The sequence below is a fragment of the Triturus cristatus genome, chromosome 6 (assembly GCF_964204655.1).
Source record: "Triturus cristatus chromosome 6, aTriCri1.1, whole genome shotgun sequence".
NCBI classification, from domain to species: domain Eukaryota; kingdom Metazoa; phylum Chordata; class Amphibia; order Caudata; family Salamandridae; genus Triturus; species Triturus cristatus.
The window spans coordinates 1,838,040,479-1,838,059,872 of record NC_140589.1 but is presented as its reverse complement, the minus strand read 5'-3'; the positions used below and the strand labels follow the sequence as shown (position 1 = coordinate 1,838,059,872).

Below are 19,394 nucleotides of genomic sequence, written 5' to 3'. Positions count from 1 at the left end.
CTGCATAGCCAGCAGCTCCAGGTGGTTGATGTGAAAAGTTTGTTGGGCAGGGGTCCACTGACCCTGAACAGTGAGATGATTGAGATGGGCTCCCCAAACTGTGAATAAAGCATCCATGGTGATGGTCTCTTTCGGCAATGGGTCCAAGAAGGGTCGACCCTGTAACAGATTGCTTGCGTTCCACCACTGCAGACAGCGATGTGTGCCTCCACTCGAGAACACTGTGCTGCTAGGCAATCCTGTAACGGGTCATACGGAGCCTGGCATGAGGGACTATAGCTATGCAAGAGGCCACTGTAGGAAACTGGCTCTATATATACTACACCAAAGTGAGGTCTAGTTTGTATAGAGTCTAGGTGACCCCAGAGGTTAAAGTTTGTTAGTACCTTACTCTCGATTTGTGGTAGAGTGGTCAAGCAGTAAGGCAGTATCAGAGGACAGTGTTAAGCATTTGATGTACACACTCAGTCAACAAATTAATTCACACACAAGAACTGAACTCTAGGCCAATTATTTTTGTATATGCCTGGCACAGGTAAGCATTAAAAACTTTACAGTAATAAGTTGCTGAATGTAGAACAGTTTGAAAATGCAAAAGGAATTGTACTTTGTTTGATTTACAGGGGATGCAGTAAGTTGCAATACTTAGGAAATACAGTATATTGAAATGAATAGGCTTTTTCAGTAAATTACAGGCAAGTTACTTTTCACATTACTTTTCTAACTCAGTGCTGGATACCTAGATTCAGCACTGGGACATCTCCTGAAAACAGGTAAGTAAATACGTTTTGGTTATTCGTGCGATTTTTAAAGAATATTTTTCGATTTTTAACCCCACACTTTGACAAATTTCTCCCATCAGCGGTTAGACTCAGGGGTCTCCCAGGGTCAGTGATGCACTCTTGTTACACCCACAGCGGCACTAGGGCAGCCAGGTGCAGAGTGTTGAGGCCCACTGTTATCTAATGGGGGGTAGGGGGCCTCCGGGTGGTGGTTGTTAACGAGCAGGCCACTGGGCTGTGGGAGCAAAGCTCCTAGGGTTTAGGTCAGGGCAAATGGGGAAACAAAGTAGTACACTAAGTGCACCCTCAGCGGCACTGAGGCAGCTGGGTGCAAAGTGCTGTTTCGACGTTGCCCTGTGGTTTCCAATGGAGAACCTCCAGTTTGCAAAAGCACTGCAGGCAGGGAGACAAAGGACTTCTGGGTGCGACTACCTCTTCGAGAGGTAAGGTGGGAAGTTAAGGGTTGGTTAGGCACTGTTGGTTTGGGCACACAAGGCTGTGGTGAGTCGGATCCAGGGGTGCCTTTTGGGGTCGGATCTTCTTACCAGCTCCTGGTCGCGGTTAGGGGGGGCCATCTGGATTTAGGCTGCAGGCATCGGCTGGAGGCTTGAGGCAGGTCAGGGATCGCCAGATCTTGGTTCAGGACTGCCGGGGTGACCTACTCGTGGTGTTTGCCCACTCGAGCTCGGGCCGTGGACGGCGGGTGCAGAGTGGGGACCCACCACCTCACTGGGACAATGCCACTGACCTTGCAGCCTGCATGCCCCTGTGAGGGAGAAAACGACGGTCGACATGGCACCCTGCATGGGTGTCATGCCAGCTACCGCTGCCTGACAGCATAGGTAAGTCACCCCTCTAGCAGGCCTAACAGACCTAAGCCAGGGTGCACTATGCTACAGGTGAGGGCATACCTGCATGGGCAGTTATGCCCCTACAAAGGTGGGCCCCATTGTCAAATTACCTAAGTGCCAGTGAAGCCATAGAGAGTACATGGGCTGGGGACTTGACAGCTCTAGTTCCCCAGCATCATGATGGCTTTACTGAATACAGGATTGTTTGGTACCAAACTTCTCAATTCAATACATCCACACTGATGCCAGTGTGGGAATTATTGGACCATGTACTAAGTCGGCCCATCAGAGGGGCCACCTGAATCCCTGCCAACCCTGGTGTGGTCTCTGACCAGTTATAGGCAACCAGCCACCACCAGACATGTTTCTAGATCCTTGGGTAGAGAGCTCCTGCTCTCTGGGACCAAAAACAATGCCCATCCTGGGCAGACATGTCATGCCTCCTACCCCAGGATGGGCCAGTGCATGACGAGGGAAGCTTCAAAGGCCTGCCTTTGTAAGGCGACCCCCAGCTTCTGCTGCTAGCATCAGGTGGCAGACCCTAGTTTACACACCTACTTTGGACAGGCAAATTCAAAAAGATAGGAGGTGTGCACACCTCTGCTAACCCCACTCCTAAGGTGAGGGAAGCGGGGTGAAGCACAACTTTAAGTACCCACCATCTTGAAGATGGGGGGATCCCTCCAATCAGGGCTAGGTCTATGCCCCCACTCATAGGAGAGTGTAGTCACCCCAGGTATGGTGCCCATTGGCCATACCTGCTGCTCTCCCGAAACGCCTCCTAAATTTAGTATTTAGGTGGCTCTCCAAGACCAGACCTTCATATCTGCAACGACCTAAGAAGAAAGAAGACACCCTGCGGTAGAAGCCAGAAGACAACTGCCTTGGTCCCAGCCCTACTGGACTGTCTCCTGCTTCGACGACCCTGCAACCTCAAACCACTGGGAGGACTGTGGCTCCAATCTCCCGTGCACAGCAGACCTGTCCAGGAGAATCCGACTCCAAGGACTCTGGATCCTGGCGGATCTGCATCTCCTGGCCACTTTGCACCAGACGCCCATGGTCTGAGTGGCTCACCTGTGCTGTGAAGTCTCCCCAGCGATCCTGACCTCATGTCCAGCGTTTTTATTTTTAAGTGTCGATTTTTCAAAGTGAAAAGCATTTTTAATTAAAAATGTACTTACCAGATTCTAAGAACTGGGCCTTAAAATAATATACAAAGTATAATTTTATAAAATTGATCTGGATCTCCTTCTTGAGTTGTGTGTCCATTACTGATCACTGACGTGCAATAAATGCCTTAAAGTCCTCTGTTAGGACCAAAGCTGCTCACCCACAATACCACTAATAGAGCACGTTGGGTTTTGCATTGAGCCCAGTACACTTTTGGGGAACCCCTAGACTGTGCCCGGTATTACCACCTAGTGGCAATATCATATACAGAGCCAGCTTCCTACATATTTTAATAAAGCAATTGAACGGTTTAATACCATAAAGAAATAATTTTTTAAAAAAAGGTTAATAAGTATTTCAAAAGTGATTTCGGATTTTATTTACTCCTTTCGGTTTATATTTTACAGCGGTAAAAATACCAGCTTTCGATGATTCTTTCCAGTTTTTTTATATTGTCCTCAGCATTAAAAAGTAGTCACACTGGTAAAAATACTAGATTTGTTTGTCAGGAGGCCTCACTGGATGCAGAGCATAAGCCTAAATATCAGCGCTGTAATCCACTTGCAGTCGGTATAGCCTTATAGCCCACTGCTGAGAATACCGGTTATTGAAGGCCTTGACCAGAGCTATAGGCCCATGCTGCTGGCGAGGGCCTATAACGCGTGTGAGGACCATTGGCTTACGGAATAGCCTGAGACAGAAAACTAAGGGTAGAATGTTCTAAATAAAAAAGCAAGAAACGGAAAGACAAGCATTGGAATGTTAGCGCTCCGGCCTTATACCAGCCATTATTAGCCCGGAGCTACTTCATGGTCTCCAATGGAGCTCTCAACATTGGAATGTACTAATGGTGGTTATATAGCTCTTTCCATACCCTCTTACAAGGCAAGAAGCCTTTTCTGGATTTCTAAGTAGCTATTCTGTATGCATCATTTCTACAGTGCTTTGCAGCTCTGACAAAGTGATGGAGGGCTCAGATGTCCGTTAGGTTCCTTTGAAGCCTTCGGGTAGTACTGTTACGATGTTTCTGTGACCCGGTTACTGTGATCCAATTCATTATGGAGCTGGCTCTTAAACTGAACCCACTAGAATGTGCTTAGCAACCAGGTCGCAAAACAGCACAATTTCTGATTTAAATTATTGTTTAATATTTCAATCAAAGATATCCATATATTGGTGCAGCCAGAACCCTAATACAAGATCAATTTGGCAAGTTCGTAATGCATATATTCTTATTAAACTTCCTCCAAAGAAATTACAAGAAATGCTCACGCCTGCAGCATCCCCTCTTCTCACACATACCTTAGGAATCTCCATTACAGGAGTAGGTGCTTTAGGCTGCTGTGACACCAGGGTAGACGGCCACTTCCTCACATCCTGTCCGAATCCTGGAGGAGCTAATACCTGCACACAAGTTGATAGGAGTATCAATAGGGATGGGCAAATATTATAGTTCCATCAAGAGTCACTGAGAAACATTAATAAAATTACAATTTCAGCTTGTGGTTTGTGCAGAAAAATCTTCCTACAAAAAGGTTGTAAGGGTCCAGAAAAAGACACGTCTAAGGATGTCAGTTATTTTTTCAACGCAATTACACATTTGTGAAGATTTTACAAGAATGTCAAATTTATAGAAGCTAATCCCTGCAATTCCATCCACTATAAGCTGTTAGCAAACACCCCTCATGAGCACTTTAACCTCACTGTAAAAATACAGAAAACTGCACGTTCTTGGTTAGGACTGTCAAGTGTTCACTTCTCAAAGCGGTTATCACGACAAAAGACAAGAGACCATGAAGAGCAAGCATCAAGGTGTAGACATAAAATGGGCACTATATGCCATGCAGCACTTTCTACCATCACATTCTATCTTCTAAGTACATGTCTAAAGAGTGAGGCTGAGTGGTTGTGCGAGGACATCACTGCATCAAGTATAGATGTTCAATATGCACGCGCCTCCTTCGTCAACACTGAACCCCAAACTAGTGGTGTTTCATGAGTGACAACATAAGATGCCTTTGCTGTTCAACATATGGACATTAAGGCATCAATAGATGCTGTGGCTGTACTGCGTACCTGACCGTCGATATAGGCGACTTCTCCACGTAGGATCACCCTTCGTACTGCTCCTTTCACCTTCATGCCCTCAAAGGGTGTCCACTTCGACTTGGTGAACTGCATGTGACTGGGTATGATCCACTCATGCTCCAGGTCGACCTGTTTGAAACCAATAGGTAGAAATTGTCATTCCCCAAACAGGGACAATTTACATTCAATGAATTTGCCACACCTAAAAGGTCAGAGCAATGGACAACTGCATTCCACATCCTCTGCTGGCTTTAAGAAGGAAGAGCAATAGCTGCTGCCTTTGAGGCTGCTACAACCTCAGCACCATTACTACTTTACGAGAAATTTCATTTTGTATTTATCATTTGGGAAGAAAGAAAACTTCAAATGAACAGTTATAGGCTTTGACGAGGAGCCAGTCTTTGGTCTCCAGCATTGACATTCTCTCCTCAAATTCAATGGCTGGAACCCAGGAGATACACTAAGGAGACTGTCAAGCATGCATGTCAGAAGAGAAGCTTGATGAACGCCTACATCTCAGATCCTCACCTCTATATAGGTGTTCTCCTGCACTGGCAGGGAGAAGATCTTGCGAGGGTTTTCGTAGAGTCGTTTGATGATATCATCCATAGTCAGACGTCCCTCAGATACGGCAGTCAGGAGCAGCGGCAACATGGTCTCCAGTCCGGGATAGCCTGGGGGTGGATCTTTGCTACTTTTCTCTTCCACCGTATGAGGAGCTTAAATATAGAACAGTTAAGTGTGAGCTATCACCCCATACCAATCCATGAGTACAAGGGAGGCCAAACTCCTAGAGTTTTGGTGAGCAAGTCCACATCGCTCACAGACACAAACATAGGTGTTAACATTTCCATAGGATGTGAGAACAAAGGTAGCACACATTGTTCTGATATCCCATGACCCTAAAGCTAATGAGTGACCCCAAAGACCACAAGTAGCAACAGATAAAAGCTGCAATAATCTATGAAAAAGCCAACAATTGGCGCTACCTTTCATAATGTGTAGATCGGATAGCGGTCACAGAAAAAGTAAGCATGCGCAATTGCTAATTCAGCAGATAAAACCTGTTAGAGCAGACAAGGAATGTAGTCTAAGCTGTCTTCATATGAAAGGGTAAAAATATGGCCCAAACCCTCTTGAACTTTCTTAAAGAATAGAAGATAAAAAATACTTGGCAATTCAGTCAAAAAGCAGACCCCTGCTAAGCTGAGGGTCCAAAAAGAACAGACAAATATTGACTATATCGTTGGTAATGTGAAGCAGGACAAGAATAAATGCTTGATCATCTGGTTGCTAAAATCCTTATTTTCTGCCACTTTGCTCTGACATTGGGTACCCAGCTGTAGCCCCCAAGTCCATGAATCAAAATCTCATCCACCAGCGAAACTCTTTGACATCTTCTGCCAATCTCTACAGCGCTCTTATATGACCCCTGCCATCAATCTCCAGTTTATCATCCGAACTCAATCCACCACTTCTTTTCAAACCACATTAAAATCTACCTTACACGTCCCACTGTGTTCCCTGCTATTGAAACACTAAAGAACCCTCAGCCAACCAGCATTCCTGGACAAAATAAAATTCTCAAACTGAACCGTCCAAGAGACCAAACTCAATTCCATCCTCTCTAGTGGTGCATTATACTGCCCACGTTCAAGCACAAACTCACCATGATCAGTGGCAAAGCAATCAATAGACTCCAGGTTTTCCCATAAGGCCTCCATGTCTTCGCGTGTGCCCAGCATAGGGCGGACTTGCCCGCGTGCAGTGCCTAAGCGATCCAGATCCTCCAGGCAGAGGAAGAGGTGATGCGGGGCCACCTCGCAGGTGACCTGGATGCCCTTTTGCTTGGCAGCTTTAATAATCAGAATCTGAAAGGCATGGACAAAAAAGTAAGAACATCTCAAATTTACAACCAACACCAGCAGTTTTAAGTGAATGAAACACTTTCAAAGTAGCCCAATATTTTACCACCATAAATGAGCCACTGCAATGTTTGATTAAACTGCAACCTTTAATTAGGTACATGGGGGCGTGGTCTGGCCACGCAGGAAGATGGCCGCCTGACGAGTGAGCTCCGTCACGGGATGGACCCTTAACGGATATTTCCTACCTCACAGCGGCTTTGGAGTCTTCTTCTTGTGCCCTGCGACAGCCGGAAGGTGGTGGGCTCGATTTGGGCGAGTTTTTCGGAGATGTGACGGCGAAGCTTCCCTGGTGTTGACTGCCTCGATGACAGGGTTGTGTGGAGCTGCGTGTCTGGCGGGGCCTGTCTGACGTATCTACTCAGGCTGCCTCTTCTTCCTCCTCAAGCCGCGCCTCTGTTGCGAAGAACGCCTGCCCCCATGAAGCCGCGCCTCTGTTGCTGCTGAAAAGCGCTTGCTTCCTCATGGAGCCGCGCCTTCGTTGCTGACGACGGGCGCCCGCCTCCTCATGAGGCCGCGCCTTCGCTGCTCCTGACAAGTATCTATCTCCTCATGAAACCGCGCCTTTCTCAAATTGCCTGCTGTAATGTTTCTTTTCAGGAATGTCGCCTGACAGGAGTCAGCATTTTTGACGTGTCGACGCTCAGCTACTGGTAGGATTACTTCCTTCTATAATCTTGTTGTGGCACCTATATCGCTCATCTCATCCAGTCAATGAGCGTATTATCAGGTCAGCAATTAATTTGCGATTCATCACGCTAAACTGCTCTTCCAAGCTGAACTTCTTTGCTACAGTCACAGTTTCGCGCCTTTTGACTTTGGTTACAGCCGACGCTTCATGGCCTCCTTTAGCGTAGTCTATATGTCTTGTACAAGAGTGTACTTTTTTCCAATGCCATTATAGTGCCCAGGTCAACTCCTTCAGTTAGGCTGTGCTTTTTCTGCTTTGACTATGATTACCTTGCATTCTACAGCCTTGTTCATCTTGCTGTGCATGTAGCTGTGCTTACTATTATTATCATAATCGCGCATATGATGTTTCATTTTATCTTACCTCTATTTACATGCCTTTGAATATAGCGGCAGTTGTTATCATATTAACAAGTGTAAGTAGTGGGGGTCATTAAGCAATGATGTACATTTTACTGTTTAGAAATGCATTATAAGTTTCTTTCAGCTTATTAATGTCATACATATACAGTTACTAAGTGTTTCTTTTGCATGTCTTGGTATTCTTCTGCAACTACATATAAGCATTCCTCAACAGCAAGACGGCTTTACGTACTTTCAAAGTTTTTATCAAACATTCTCCTCAAATGTCTGCCTCTAAGCAAGGAAACAAGGCTTCTAAACCACTTCTTTTTGCAGAAGCCCTCAAGCAGTCCACCAATATGCCAACAAAAGGCAATGCCTCCTCTCCTTCCGCTTCACCTCAGGCTTCGGTCTCTAATGGTGGGCAGGCGTCGGCGGCAGCCTTGCAACGTATCCTGCACGAAATTTCCGAGGTTAGTCGTCGATTAGATGACATGCACCTTACAATTACATCACTAGCTGAGGAGACTAAATCAATTAAGACAGAAATTACCAACTTTCATACGAAGTTTGAATCCCTTGATTCTAGAGTTCTGGCAGTGGAGAATCGATTGGAATCTCTTCCAAATCAAGACCGGGACCTTTTACTCTTCCATAGTAAACTCATTGATTTGGAAGACAGAAGTAGGAGAGACAACATCCGTTTTTTTGGCTTTCCAGAGCGCATTGAAGGGCAGAGTTCCAGTGCATTTTTGTGTCGTATACTCCCAAAGCTAACTGGTATTCCTTTCAATCCACCTCTGGAGATACAACGGGCTCATAGAATTGGTCCTCCACGTGATGATCCTGCTGCACGCCCACGACCGATTATTGCCTGTCTTCTTCGTCATGAACAAACAAGACAAATATTATCTGCGGCTCGGCTTCAAGGCTCCTTTTCTTTTGAAGGTCATCGCATTTTTATGGCAGCTGATTTCTCCAAGGAAACTAACGAGCGGCGGAAAGCCTTTCTCTCCATGCGACCTCAACTACGTCAATTAGGTATCAAATATGGCCTATTTGACCCAGCACGCTTTCGCGTTACCAAAGATGGAGTTTCTAAGGACTTTTTTGACCCCGAGCATCTTCAGCAATTCCTGGACCGTCTTCATCCTCAAGAAATGGAGGTTCTCACAACACCCTCACAGCAAGTTCAGCCCCATTCATCCTCTAAGTCTTCCACTACATTGCCAGATCGCAACAGGCGCCCTCCTAGCAGCCCCCGACCTCGGGGTAGGGATCTTGAACGTCTTCATCGCTCACAAGAAGATAGGAAATCTGCAATTCAATCGGTTTCGGTTGCTACATTTTCACAAGATCTGCAGAGAGACAAGTCACGTTCTCCTCTTAAAACTCCTTCGGATGCGGACTGAATAACTCTCTCACTTATGGAAGTTGCTGACCTTAATACTATTGGCAGTTAACTATAGACTCTCTTTTCTTGAGAAGTTTTATTTCTATTGTTAATTATTTACCACATTTCTCACATGTTTTGCTGTTCATATAATATCTGCTTGTTCTTTTTTACCTCTTTCTTCCTAGCGTTCTACCTTATTTCTTTTCTCCTTCAGTCTGCTTACTGTTATTTCTCTGCCTAATAATATCACTCTTTCTTCTTCTTATATTCATTGCTTCTCCTGTTACAATTTATTGCTTAAATATTTCTTACTAATTTTACATTTACTTGGGCGCCTTGGCGTCTAATGGTTTAATTACAGTTTTATTATTCTACTTGCACGATTGCATATTGGTCTATGTTTATTTATACACGCATTGTATGCTTTATGATATTAGGTTACTTTACATTTAATTATTACTAGACTCCCCCCTCTAAGCAATATTGCTTCTGAATCTCTATTTTGCTCTTTCTACTTTTTTATCGTACCTAGGTTCTTTTTCACAATGTTTTTCTGGGCTTTCCTTCTATACCATTGCTACTCTCCTAATCTTTTCTCTTTTCTGTGGGGTCTTTTCCCGTGGCGGTGCTCTAGTGCGCCCAGACCCGCGGGTAACAGTCTACGGTCTCTTGATCTCTCTTTGCTTTTACCCAATATTTTATAGTTTTCCTTATTATTGTATCACCTCTCTAAATTTCATCTCCCTTTTTCTTTTTTTATTATTCTTCTGATCGCTTCTTTCATGTATTCCATTTAAATCAAAGTTTCGTTTCCATTTATTTTATTTTTGTTTCCCCTTCTTTTTGTCATTTCTTTTCTTTTTCCTTTGTCTGGTTCAGCACGTTGTTTTGTGTTTCATTCTCCTGTCTCTGATATTTGCGTTGTTCTAATATGGCAAAAACACACTCTCTTAATGCAATTACTTGGAATGTACATGGTCTCACCCATTATATAAAACGGAAGAAGGTTCTTTCCTATCTTCAGACTAAGCATGTAGATGTAGCCTTGCTTCAGGAGACCCATTTGGATGCTCTAGAATCAGACAAACTTTGTAGAGACTGGGTGGGTAAGGTTATACATAGCAGCATTCAACAGGATGAATCCACGGACGCAGGTCCCCTTCGCAAGTGTGGAGTTGCAATTCTTCTTCGCAAGTCCCTTCCGGTCACTGTCTCTAAAACATGGTCAGATGTAAATGGCCGCTACGTTTTTGCTAAACTTAAAATTGGTGATTCTCACGTCTGTGTAGGATCTGTATATGCCCCTACGGGTACCAAGAAAACATTCTTTCTTCAATTATCCCGCTTGTTGCTCGAAATTAATGCATCGCAATATTTGATTGGTGGAGACTGGAATGTGACGCAAGATTCTATTCTAGATAAAACTGGCCCACTAGATAGGGGCAATGCTTCAGATAGAGCTTTGCTAGGTGACATTATCTCAGATATCGGGTTGGTTGACCATTGGCGTATCAGTCACCCAACGGATAAGGAATATACTTTCTTTTCGTCGACTCATGGTACGTTCTCTCGTCTTGACTACTTCCTCATCTCACAGAATGCAGTTAAGTTGGTCACGGATTCCTGTATTCTGGAAGCGGCACTGTCAGACCACTCTCCGGTTCTCCTTTCCCTAGAACTGGGACTTTCTAGTCCTGGACGTAAGCCCTGGCGAATGAATATCCAACGCCACAGAACTCCTGTTGGTAAATCCCAACTGCAGTCGCACCTTCAAAATTATCTTTCTAATAATCAGGGATCCGTGACCTCCAGCAGGACTCTTTGGGCTGCAGCTAAGGCTACTTTAAGGGGACAATTAATGCGTGATGCAGCACTCGCTAATAAGCAAAATGCGAGGAAACAAGTGGAGCTCGAACATGACATACAAACCTATTCTCGCCTATATATCACTTCTCCGTCCTTACAAAACCGTAAACTGCTTGAACAAGCCCGAATGGCCTTAAACAGTCTTTTTACATCTAAGGCAGAATACGCCTTACAGAAAATGAAAGGTCGACACTACGAGCAAGGAGAAAAGGCGGGAAGGTTATTAGCCGCACAGTTGCGTCAAAGGGAGGCATCTATGGCCATCCCGGCCATCAGATCTGCGCAAGGACACTTATGCACAAAACCTCAAGACATTGTCAATGAGTTTGCCTCCTTTTATGAATCCCTCTATACTTCTGATAATCGAATGGATTCGGATAAGATGACGGCATTTCTCGCGAAGGTGCATCTTGTGAGAAAGTGGCTCTGTATATACTGTTCCCTAATAGGTACAGGGTGTACAGAGTCCACAGTCCCCCAGAGGCTGATAGAGGTCAAAGTTAGGTATGACCTTACTCTCAAAAGTGGTAGCTTGGTCGAGCAGTAAGGCAGTACCAGAGGACAGTGTAAAGCATTTATTGTACACACTCAGTCAGCAAATGGTTTCACACACTCAATAACTGAACTCTAGGCCAATGATTTATATATATAAAATATATGCTTGTTTTATTTTTAGAACCACAAAGGGAGTAAAAATATACTTTCTCAGAATGAGAGGTTGAATATAAATACTTTTGTCTTAGGCAATAAATTTGTGTAAACAGTCACAGTTGGTTGCAATAAACAATCCTATTTCCTAAACATAACAATGCATTGAGCTCAATGGTAAATTCAGGTTATTTGTAATAAATTACTTTTCAGATTACTTTTGGAATTCCAGGTCTGGCTCCTAGAACCAGCCTGGGGTCAGTATTCAGAATCAAGTGATGAAAGTCGACTTAATAACTGTAATGATTTTTAAATAATATTTGGCTATTTCAAAAGTTAGCACTTAGAAAATATTTCACAGAAAACATTCAATGGATCTCTATGGCAAGAAATTCAAATTGCAGGTAGAGTACTTTATCGTTACTTTAGTAATCCAGGACTGGGTGCCTAGACCCAGGACTGGGGTCCTTATCAAAAGCAGGTAAGTAATTTCGTTTGCAGAAATGGTACGATTTTAAAAGAATATTTCAAATTTGCAAAAGTAGACACTTAGAAGAAATTTCACAGAAAAGCAGACAATGGTTTCCTATGGGAGAAAAATGAGTTAGAGGTAAGTATAGTTGTGAACACTTTTCAGAGTCAGGGCTGGGCACCAAGATCCAGCACTGGGAGCTCGCCTAGGAGCAGGTGAGTAAATTCGTTTTTGTCACTTGGCTGATTTTTGGTGAATTTTTGCAGTTTTGAAAAGTTCACACTTAGAAGATTTTTGAAGAAAAAGTCAGTCAATGTTACCCTATGAGGAAAACGAAGTTAGCGGTTGAAGGGTAAGTACTCGACTGGTAGAGTTGAAATTCCGGGCATGGACTCAGGGGTCCCCCAGTGCCAGGTAGGTACAGTTGGTTCACCCTCAGCGGTTTCAGGACGGCCGGGTGCAGAGAGAGTTAGGCCCAATGTTATCCTATGAGGGATAGGGGGGCCTTGGTTGGTGGCTGCTGTCTGGCAAGCCACGCGGCTGTGGGAGCTGGGCTCCTGGTCACTTACTCAGGGCAAGTGGGGACGTAGGTTAGTGTAGAGAGTGCACTGCCAGGGCCACTCGGGCGGCTGGGTGCAGGGTGCTTTTGAGCCTTCGGGCGCTCAATGGAAGTCAATGGGAATATTCCGGTTTGGAAAAAGGCTGCAAGCTCGGGGATGAGGATGCTTCAGATGCCACCACCACTTCGAGAGGTAAGTGGGGTAGTTGTAGGTTAGGTGGGTACCCCGGGATTGGGCACAGGGGGCCGCAGGGCGCCTGGGTGCCTTTTGATGTCGGGAATCTTACCCTCTTGTTGATCGCGGTTGGGGTGGCACTCTGTCCTGAGGCTGCAGACTTCTTCCGGAATGTCGAGGGGGGTCCTTGGGTGCCGGACTCGGGGTCACAGTCGCCGTGGGGTCGTCCTCAGGGTCTTTGTTCACTCCGGCACTGGCCAGGCTTGGCTGGTGCAGAGTGTGCTGGGTTCGCGGTTCCGGGCTGCTGCCAGGGGTTAGAGATAGGTTTCTGAGTAGAGCCTCTACTCATGGGAGTCCCAGGGGCCTTAGAGTTCAAAGGTAGCCAGGTCCTCTGGGGTTTTTGAGGTTGCTGGCCACAAGAGATGCCGCGCTGGAGCAGGAGCAGGTTCGAGGGTCGACAGGCCGGTAGGGCTGGGGCCAAAGCAGTTGGTGTCTTCCTCTTTTTAGCAGCTGCAGGGCAGGTCTTTGTTCTTCTTGCTCTTCTTGTAGTTTCGAATCTGGGATCTGGGGAAGGAAGGTTCAGGGGGCCCCTAAATACTAGATTTAGGGGCGTTACAGGTAGGTGAAGGCCAGGGACCAATGGGTCCTTGTCCTGGGGTGGGTACACCCCCTATCCTGCCTCTCTCCTGTGGGAGGAGGGCAGTAGCCTAATCCTGATAGGGTAGGGCCTCCCATCTTCAAGATGGCGAGAGCCCGGAGATGTGCTTCACCTCGCCTCCCCCACCTGAGGGGTGGGGTGGGCAGGCTGGCACATCCCCTGTCCTTGTATGGGGTTTCCGGCCAAGCTTCCTGCCAGAGTGGGGGGTTGCAGTGGCCTGGGGAAACTCCAACTGGCGGCATGCCTTTGAAGCTTCCCTTTGCTCATCCTGGGGGAGGAGATTTCTCACCTCACCCAGGATGTGCATTGTTGCAGGCCCGGGAGAGCAGGGGCTCTCCCACCCAGGGGTCCAGCAACGTGTCTGCTGTGTGGCAGCCTGGGCAGCCTCAGAGCAGACGTGGATTGTAGGTTAGCTGTAAGGGGGCATCTCTAAGATGCCCTCTGGGGTGCTTAGTACATTAAATCCCACACTGGCATCAGTGTGGGTTTAATGTGCTGAGAAGTTTGATACCAAACTTCCCAGTCTTCAGTGTTGCCATTATGGTGCTGTGGAGTTCGTGTTTGACGAGCTCTCAGCACCATGTACTTGTAAAAGGCAGCACTGTACTTACAGTGCCCAGGAATGGACCTGGGTACTGTAGGGGCACAGGGCTCCTGCTCCTGTGCCCACACCATAGGCATAAGGCACCCAGCCAGAGGGGTGGCTGACATATGCCTTGGCAGTATAGGTAATGGGCATGGCACACAGAGATGTGTGCCATGTCGACTCTTTGTTTTGTCCTGCACCCAGACACTCAGCCTGCAAAGGCAGTGTGTGTGTGTAAGGGTACAGGGCCTCTAAGGGTGGCACAATGAGTGCTGCAGCCCTTAGAGGCCTTCCCTGGTCACAAGGCCCTGGGTACCTAGGGTACCATTTACCAGGGGCTGACATGTGGCCAGGGTTTGCCAATTGGGAGTTTGTGTGTTTTAAGGAAGGAACATAGGCCCTGGGCACCTGATTGGCAGGAGCCCAGGGCACAACAAGGAAAAGTGCATCAGCTATTAGGCAAAAAAAGGGGGGGTTACTGCAACAGAAACCCACTTTCTCACACAAGCCCCCCCCAGCCCAAAGGCCAGGAGACTTCTGCCAAAGCTGGGAGAGTCTACCTAGTCTTTCAGGCGAGGAAGAGTTGGGGAAGTGGTTTGAAAGTTGCAGGGCCTACTCTGCCTTACATCCTTCTGCCTAGGTCAGTCCCTTTGGGGAGCTGGCCTGTCTTATTAGTTTCAGGACCTAACTCCCAAGGCTCCTCTCCTTGTCTTTTACTGTCCTGGTCCCATCTTTCTATTTTGGGTTTAGCGGTGTATACCTCGGTAGTTTCTAACTTAGCCAGGGCTAGGCCCAGCTTACCCACAGAGGCTACCCACAGCTTGAGCAACCCCACCATGACCAATAAGGTCAGGGGGCCTGACTTGCTATTTGGCAGGGGGTTAGGCCACCATGCCAAGGATAGGGCTGCCATAAAGGCTAACACCCAGCAGAGGCTGCTGACAGCTGTCAGTGCCCAGAACCACACCTTTAGCTCCTGACTGGCAAGTGAGGGGGCTATTTTATAGTTCTCTTTGGGTCCTGGCTGTTGGTCTGTTTGAGGATAGGGGGTCCCTACTCTTGGTAGGGAACACCCCTCCTCTACCCCTTGTTCTGCCACCTGAGGAGCCACTAATTCAGGCTGGACAGTTGCCTGACTAGTCAGGTCTTGCTGTTGGCTAGGGGGGGCTTTACCAGTGCCATTGTGGGAGTTTTCCCTTACTGGGATAGAATCTCCCTGGCTCTCTGGAACTGTGGCTAACAGTTGCCCACCTTTCCTACCCTGTTTCTTCTCACTCTTTTGGGACTCAGCTGCACTGACTGCAGGTTGAGCCCCCACAGGTTCTTTGGGTGAGGCCTGGCATTGGGCCAGCACCTCTCTTTGGCTCAGTTCCACATCTAAGTGATCATTCCCCAAGAGACAATCAAGGGGGAGGTTTTTACTGACTATCACTTTCCTCCATCTAAGGGACCCAGCTGTGGCTAGGGGCACTATAGCCACAGGCCTAACAGTGACTCCCCCTGGGACAGTTCTTACCCTTCTTGTTTCCCCTGAGACATATTGGTGTGGGAATACCAACCTGTCATGTACCACAGTGTGACTGGCACAGGTATCTCTCAGGGCAGTGGCTGGGATTCCATTCACCAGTAGGTGGTGGAAGTGTCTACTTCCTTCTGGGATCTCCAGCTTGCTTCTTGGGCCCATTCCCCAGTTGAAAGCTAGGAGGACTTCCTCATCTGAGGACCCTCCCTCCCAAGCTACACTGGCAACCCCTGGGGCTGCACTAGTCACCCCTGGAGCTGTACTAGGAACCTTATTTTTAGGACAGCTAGAGTCCTGGGTGTGGTGTCCAGCCTTCTGACAGTTGAAACACCATATTCTGTTGGGATCCCAATTCTTACCTTGGTACCCTGGTTTAGTTTGTGAGGTGTCTTTGGGCCCACCCTCCTGGTCAGGTTTTTGGGGGGCTACCTGGGACTCCTTTCTTTTATCCACAAGGGGTTCACTCTCTTTCTTCTGGGGAGGTTTTGGGACCCCTTGGTTCTGGTCCCTCCCAGTGAACGTCCTAGTCACCCTAGTCTTGACCCAGTGGTCTGCTCTTTTTCCCAATTCTTGGGGGGATTTTAGACCTAGGTCTACCAAATGCTGATGCAACTTTTCATTTGTGCAGTTACTCAAAATATGTTCCTTCATGAATAAATTGTACAATCCAGTAAAATCCTGCACACCATGTCCAGCTAACCAACCATCCAGTGTCTTCACTGAGAAATCTACAAAGTCAATCCAGGACTGGGTCTGGGTTTTGTGAGCCCCCCTGAATCTAATTCTATACTCCTCAGTGGTGAATCCAAATCCCTCAATCAGAGCTTTCTTCATGAGGTCATAGGATCCTGCTTCTGGCCCAGAGAGAGTCAGAAGCCTGTCCCTGCAGTTACCAGAGAACAGTTCCCACAGGAGTGCCCCCCAGAGAGGTTTCTTTACTTTCCTGATATCACAAGCCCTCTCAAAGGCTGTGAACCATTTGGTGATATCATCACCTTCCTCAAATTTAGGGACAATCCCTTTGGGGATTTTAAGGTCAGAAGTTTCCTCCCTATCCTTGTTTTTATTATTGCTGCCACCATTGATGGGTGCTAAACCCATCTCTCTCCTTTCCTTTTCTAGAGCCAGGAGCCTGGACTCTAGATCTATTCTTTTGGCCAGCCTCATAAGGCTGTCCTCTTCACTGGGGGGACCCCCAGTGTTGTCTCTGGGACCAGAGCCACCTGTGTGGTCTCTAGGTGCCCAGATGCTATGTCTTGAGTTGGAGGGTATGGGTGCCATCTCCTCCCTAGGGAATAGTATGGGGAGGTTGCTGTCCTCCTCCCCTGTTTCCCTTTCCTCATCTGACTGGCCATCACCATGTTCAGATGGGTGGTCTTTAGCATACTCAGCCAGGAGCTCCTGGAGCCCTTGTTTGGTTGGATGCTGACCCATTTGTAAATTTTTGAGTTTACATAAGGACCTCAATTCCTTGAAAGACAAGTGTAAGTAAGGTGTGAGGTCGAGCTCCTCCACCAGGTCCATGTTATTATTATCACTAATAGCTGGGTTTGTTTGAGACATTCTAACCTGACAGTTCTAACCCTCTACCCTGACTATAGTGACTTTTATTTTTCTAAAATTCTAATGGGACTTAAGCAAGGCCCTAGCAAGACTTTTAGTAATTTTGGAAAAACCAATCAGAATTCTAAAGGCAATTTTTAAGAGTTCTGTCGTGTGATCAGATGGTAACCAAGTAGTCCAACAAATGCAAGTTTGTATCCCACCGCTGATCCACCAATGTGAGAAAGTGGCTCTGTATATACTGTTCCCTAATAGGTACAGGGTGTACAGAGTCCACAGTCCCCCAGAGGCTGATAGAGGTCAAAGTTAGGTATGACCTTACTCTCAAAAGTGGTAGCTTGGTCGAGCAGTAAGGCAGTACCAGAGGACAGTGTAAAGCATTTATTGTACACACTCAGTCAGCAAATGGTTTCACACACTCAATAACTGAACTCTAGGCCAATGATTTATATATATAAAATATATGCTTGTTTTATTTTTAGAACCACAAAGGGAGTAAAAATATACTTTCTCAGAATGAGAGGTTGAATATAAATACTTTTGTCTTAGGCAATAAATTTGTGTAAACAGTCACAGTTGGTTGCAATAAACAATCCTATTTCCTAAACATAACAATGCATTGAGCTCAATGGTAAATTCAGGTTATTTGTAATAAATTACTTTTCAGATTACTTTTGGAATTCCAGGTCTGGCTCCTAGAACCAGCCTGGGGTCAGTATTCAGAATCAAGTGATGAAAGTCGACTTAATAACTGTAATGATTTTTAAATAATATTTGGCTATTTCAAAAGTTAGCACTTAGAAAATATTTCACAGAAAACATTCAATGGATCTCTATGGCAAGAAATTCAAATTGCAGGTAGAGTACTTTATCGTTACTTTAGTAATCCAGGACTGGGTGCCTAGACCCAGGACTGGGGTCCTTATCAAAAGCAGGTAAGTAATTTCGTTTGCAGAAATGGTACGATTTTAAAAGAATATTTCAAATTTGCAAAAGTAGACACTTAGAAGAAATTTCACAGAAAAGCAGACAATGGTTTCCTATGGGAGAAAAATGAGTTAGAGGTAAGTATAGTTGTGAACACTTTTCAGAGTCAGGGCTGGGCACCAAGATCCAGCACTGGGAGCTCGCCTAGGAGCAGGTGAGTAAATTCGTTTTTGTCACTTGGCTGATTTTTGGTGAATTTTTGCAGTTTTGAAAAGTTCACACTTAGAAGATTTTTGAAGAAAAAGTCAGTCAATGTTACCCTATGAGGAAAACGAAGTTAGCGGTTTAAGGGTAAGTACTCGACTGGTAGAGTTGAAATTCCGGGCATGGACTCAGGGGTCCCCCAGTGCCAGGTAGGTACAGTTGGTTCACCCTCAGCGGTTTCAGGACGGCCGGGAGCAGAGAGAGTTAGGCCCAATGTTATCCTATGAGGGATAGGGGGGCCTTGGTTGGTGGCTGCTGTCTGGCAAGCCACGCGGCTGTGGGAGCTGGGCTCCTGGTCACTTACTCAGGGCAAGTGGGGACGTAGGTTAGTGTAGAGAGTGCACTGCCAGGGCCACTCGGGCGGCTGGGTGCAGGGTGCTTTTGAGCCTTCGGGCGCTCAATGGAAGTCAATGGGAATATTCCGGTTTGGAAAAAGGCTGCAAGCTCGGGGATGAGGATGCTTCAGATGCCACCACCACTTCGAGAGGTAAGTGGGGTAGTTGTAGGTTAGGTGGGTACCCCGGGATTGGGCACAGGGGGCCGCAGGGCGCCTGGGTGCCTTTTGATGTCGGGAATCTTACCCTCTTGTTGATCGCGGTTGGGGTGGCACTCTGTCCTGAGGCTGCAGACTTCTTCCGGAATGTCGAGGGGGGTCCTTGGGTGCCGGACTCGGGGTCACAGTCGCCGTGGGGTCGTCCTCAGGGTCTTTGTTCACTCCGGCACTGGCCAGGCTTGGCTGGTGCAGAGTGTGCTGGGTTCGCGGTTCCGGGCTGCTGCCAGGGGTTAGAGATAGGTTTCTGAGTAGAGCCTCTACTCATGGGAGTCCCAGGGGCCTTAGAGTTCAAAGGTAGCCAGGTCCTCTGGGGTTTTTGAGGTTGCTGGCCACAAGAGATGCCGCGCTGGAGCA

At 46.7% G+C, this 19,394-nt stretch overlaps 1 protein-coding gene across 2 annotated transcripts in view; it reads right to left on the bottom strand.

Moving 5' to 3' along the window:
• The window catches only part of CAD (carbamoyl-phosphate synthetase 2, aspartate transcarbamylase, and dihydroorotase), a 399,701-nt gene that overhangs the window by 116,460 nt on the left and 263,847 nt on the right, over positions 1-19,394 (bottom strand). For both annotated transcript variants that reach the window (XM_085613270.1, XM_085613271.1), the window contains exons 31-34: positions 6,564-6,765; positions 5,423-5,613; positions 4,883-5,023; positions 4,109-4,210 (exon numbers count right to left, since the gene is read on the bottom strand). In XM_085613270.1, coding sequence (XP_085469396.1) covers positions 4,109-4,210; positions 4,883-5,023; positions 5,423-5,613; positions 6,564-6,765 — 636 coding nt within the window. The remainder of the gene's footprint in view (positions 1-4,108; positions 4,211-4,882; positions 5,024-5,422; positions 5,614-6,563; positions 6,766-19,394) is intronic.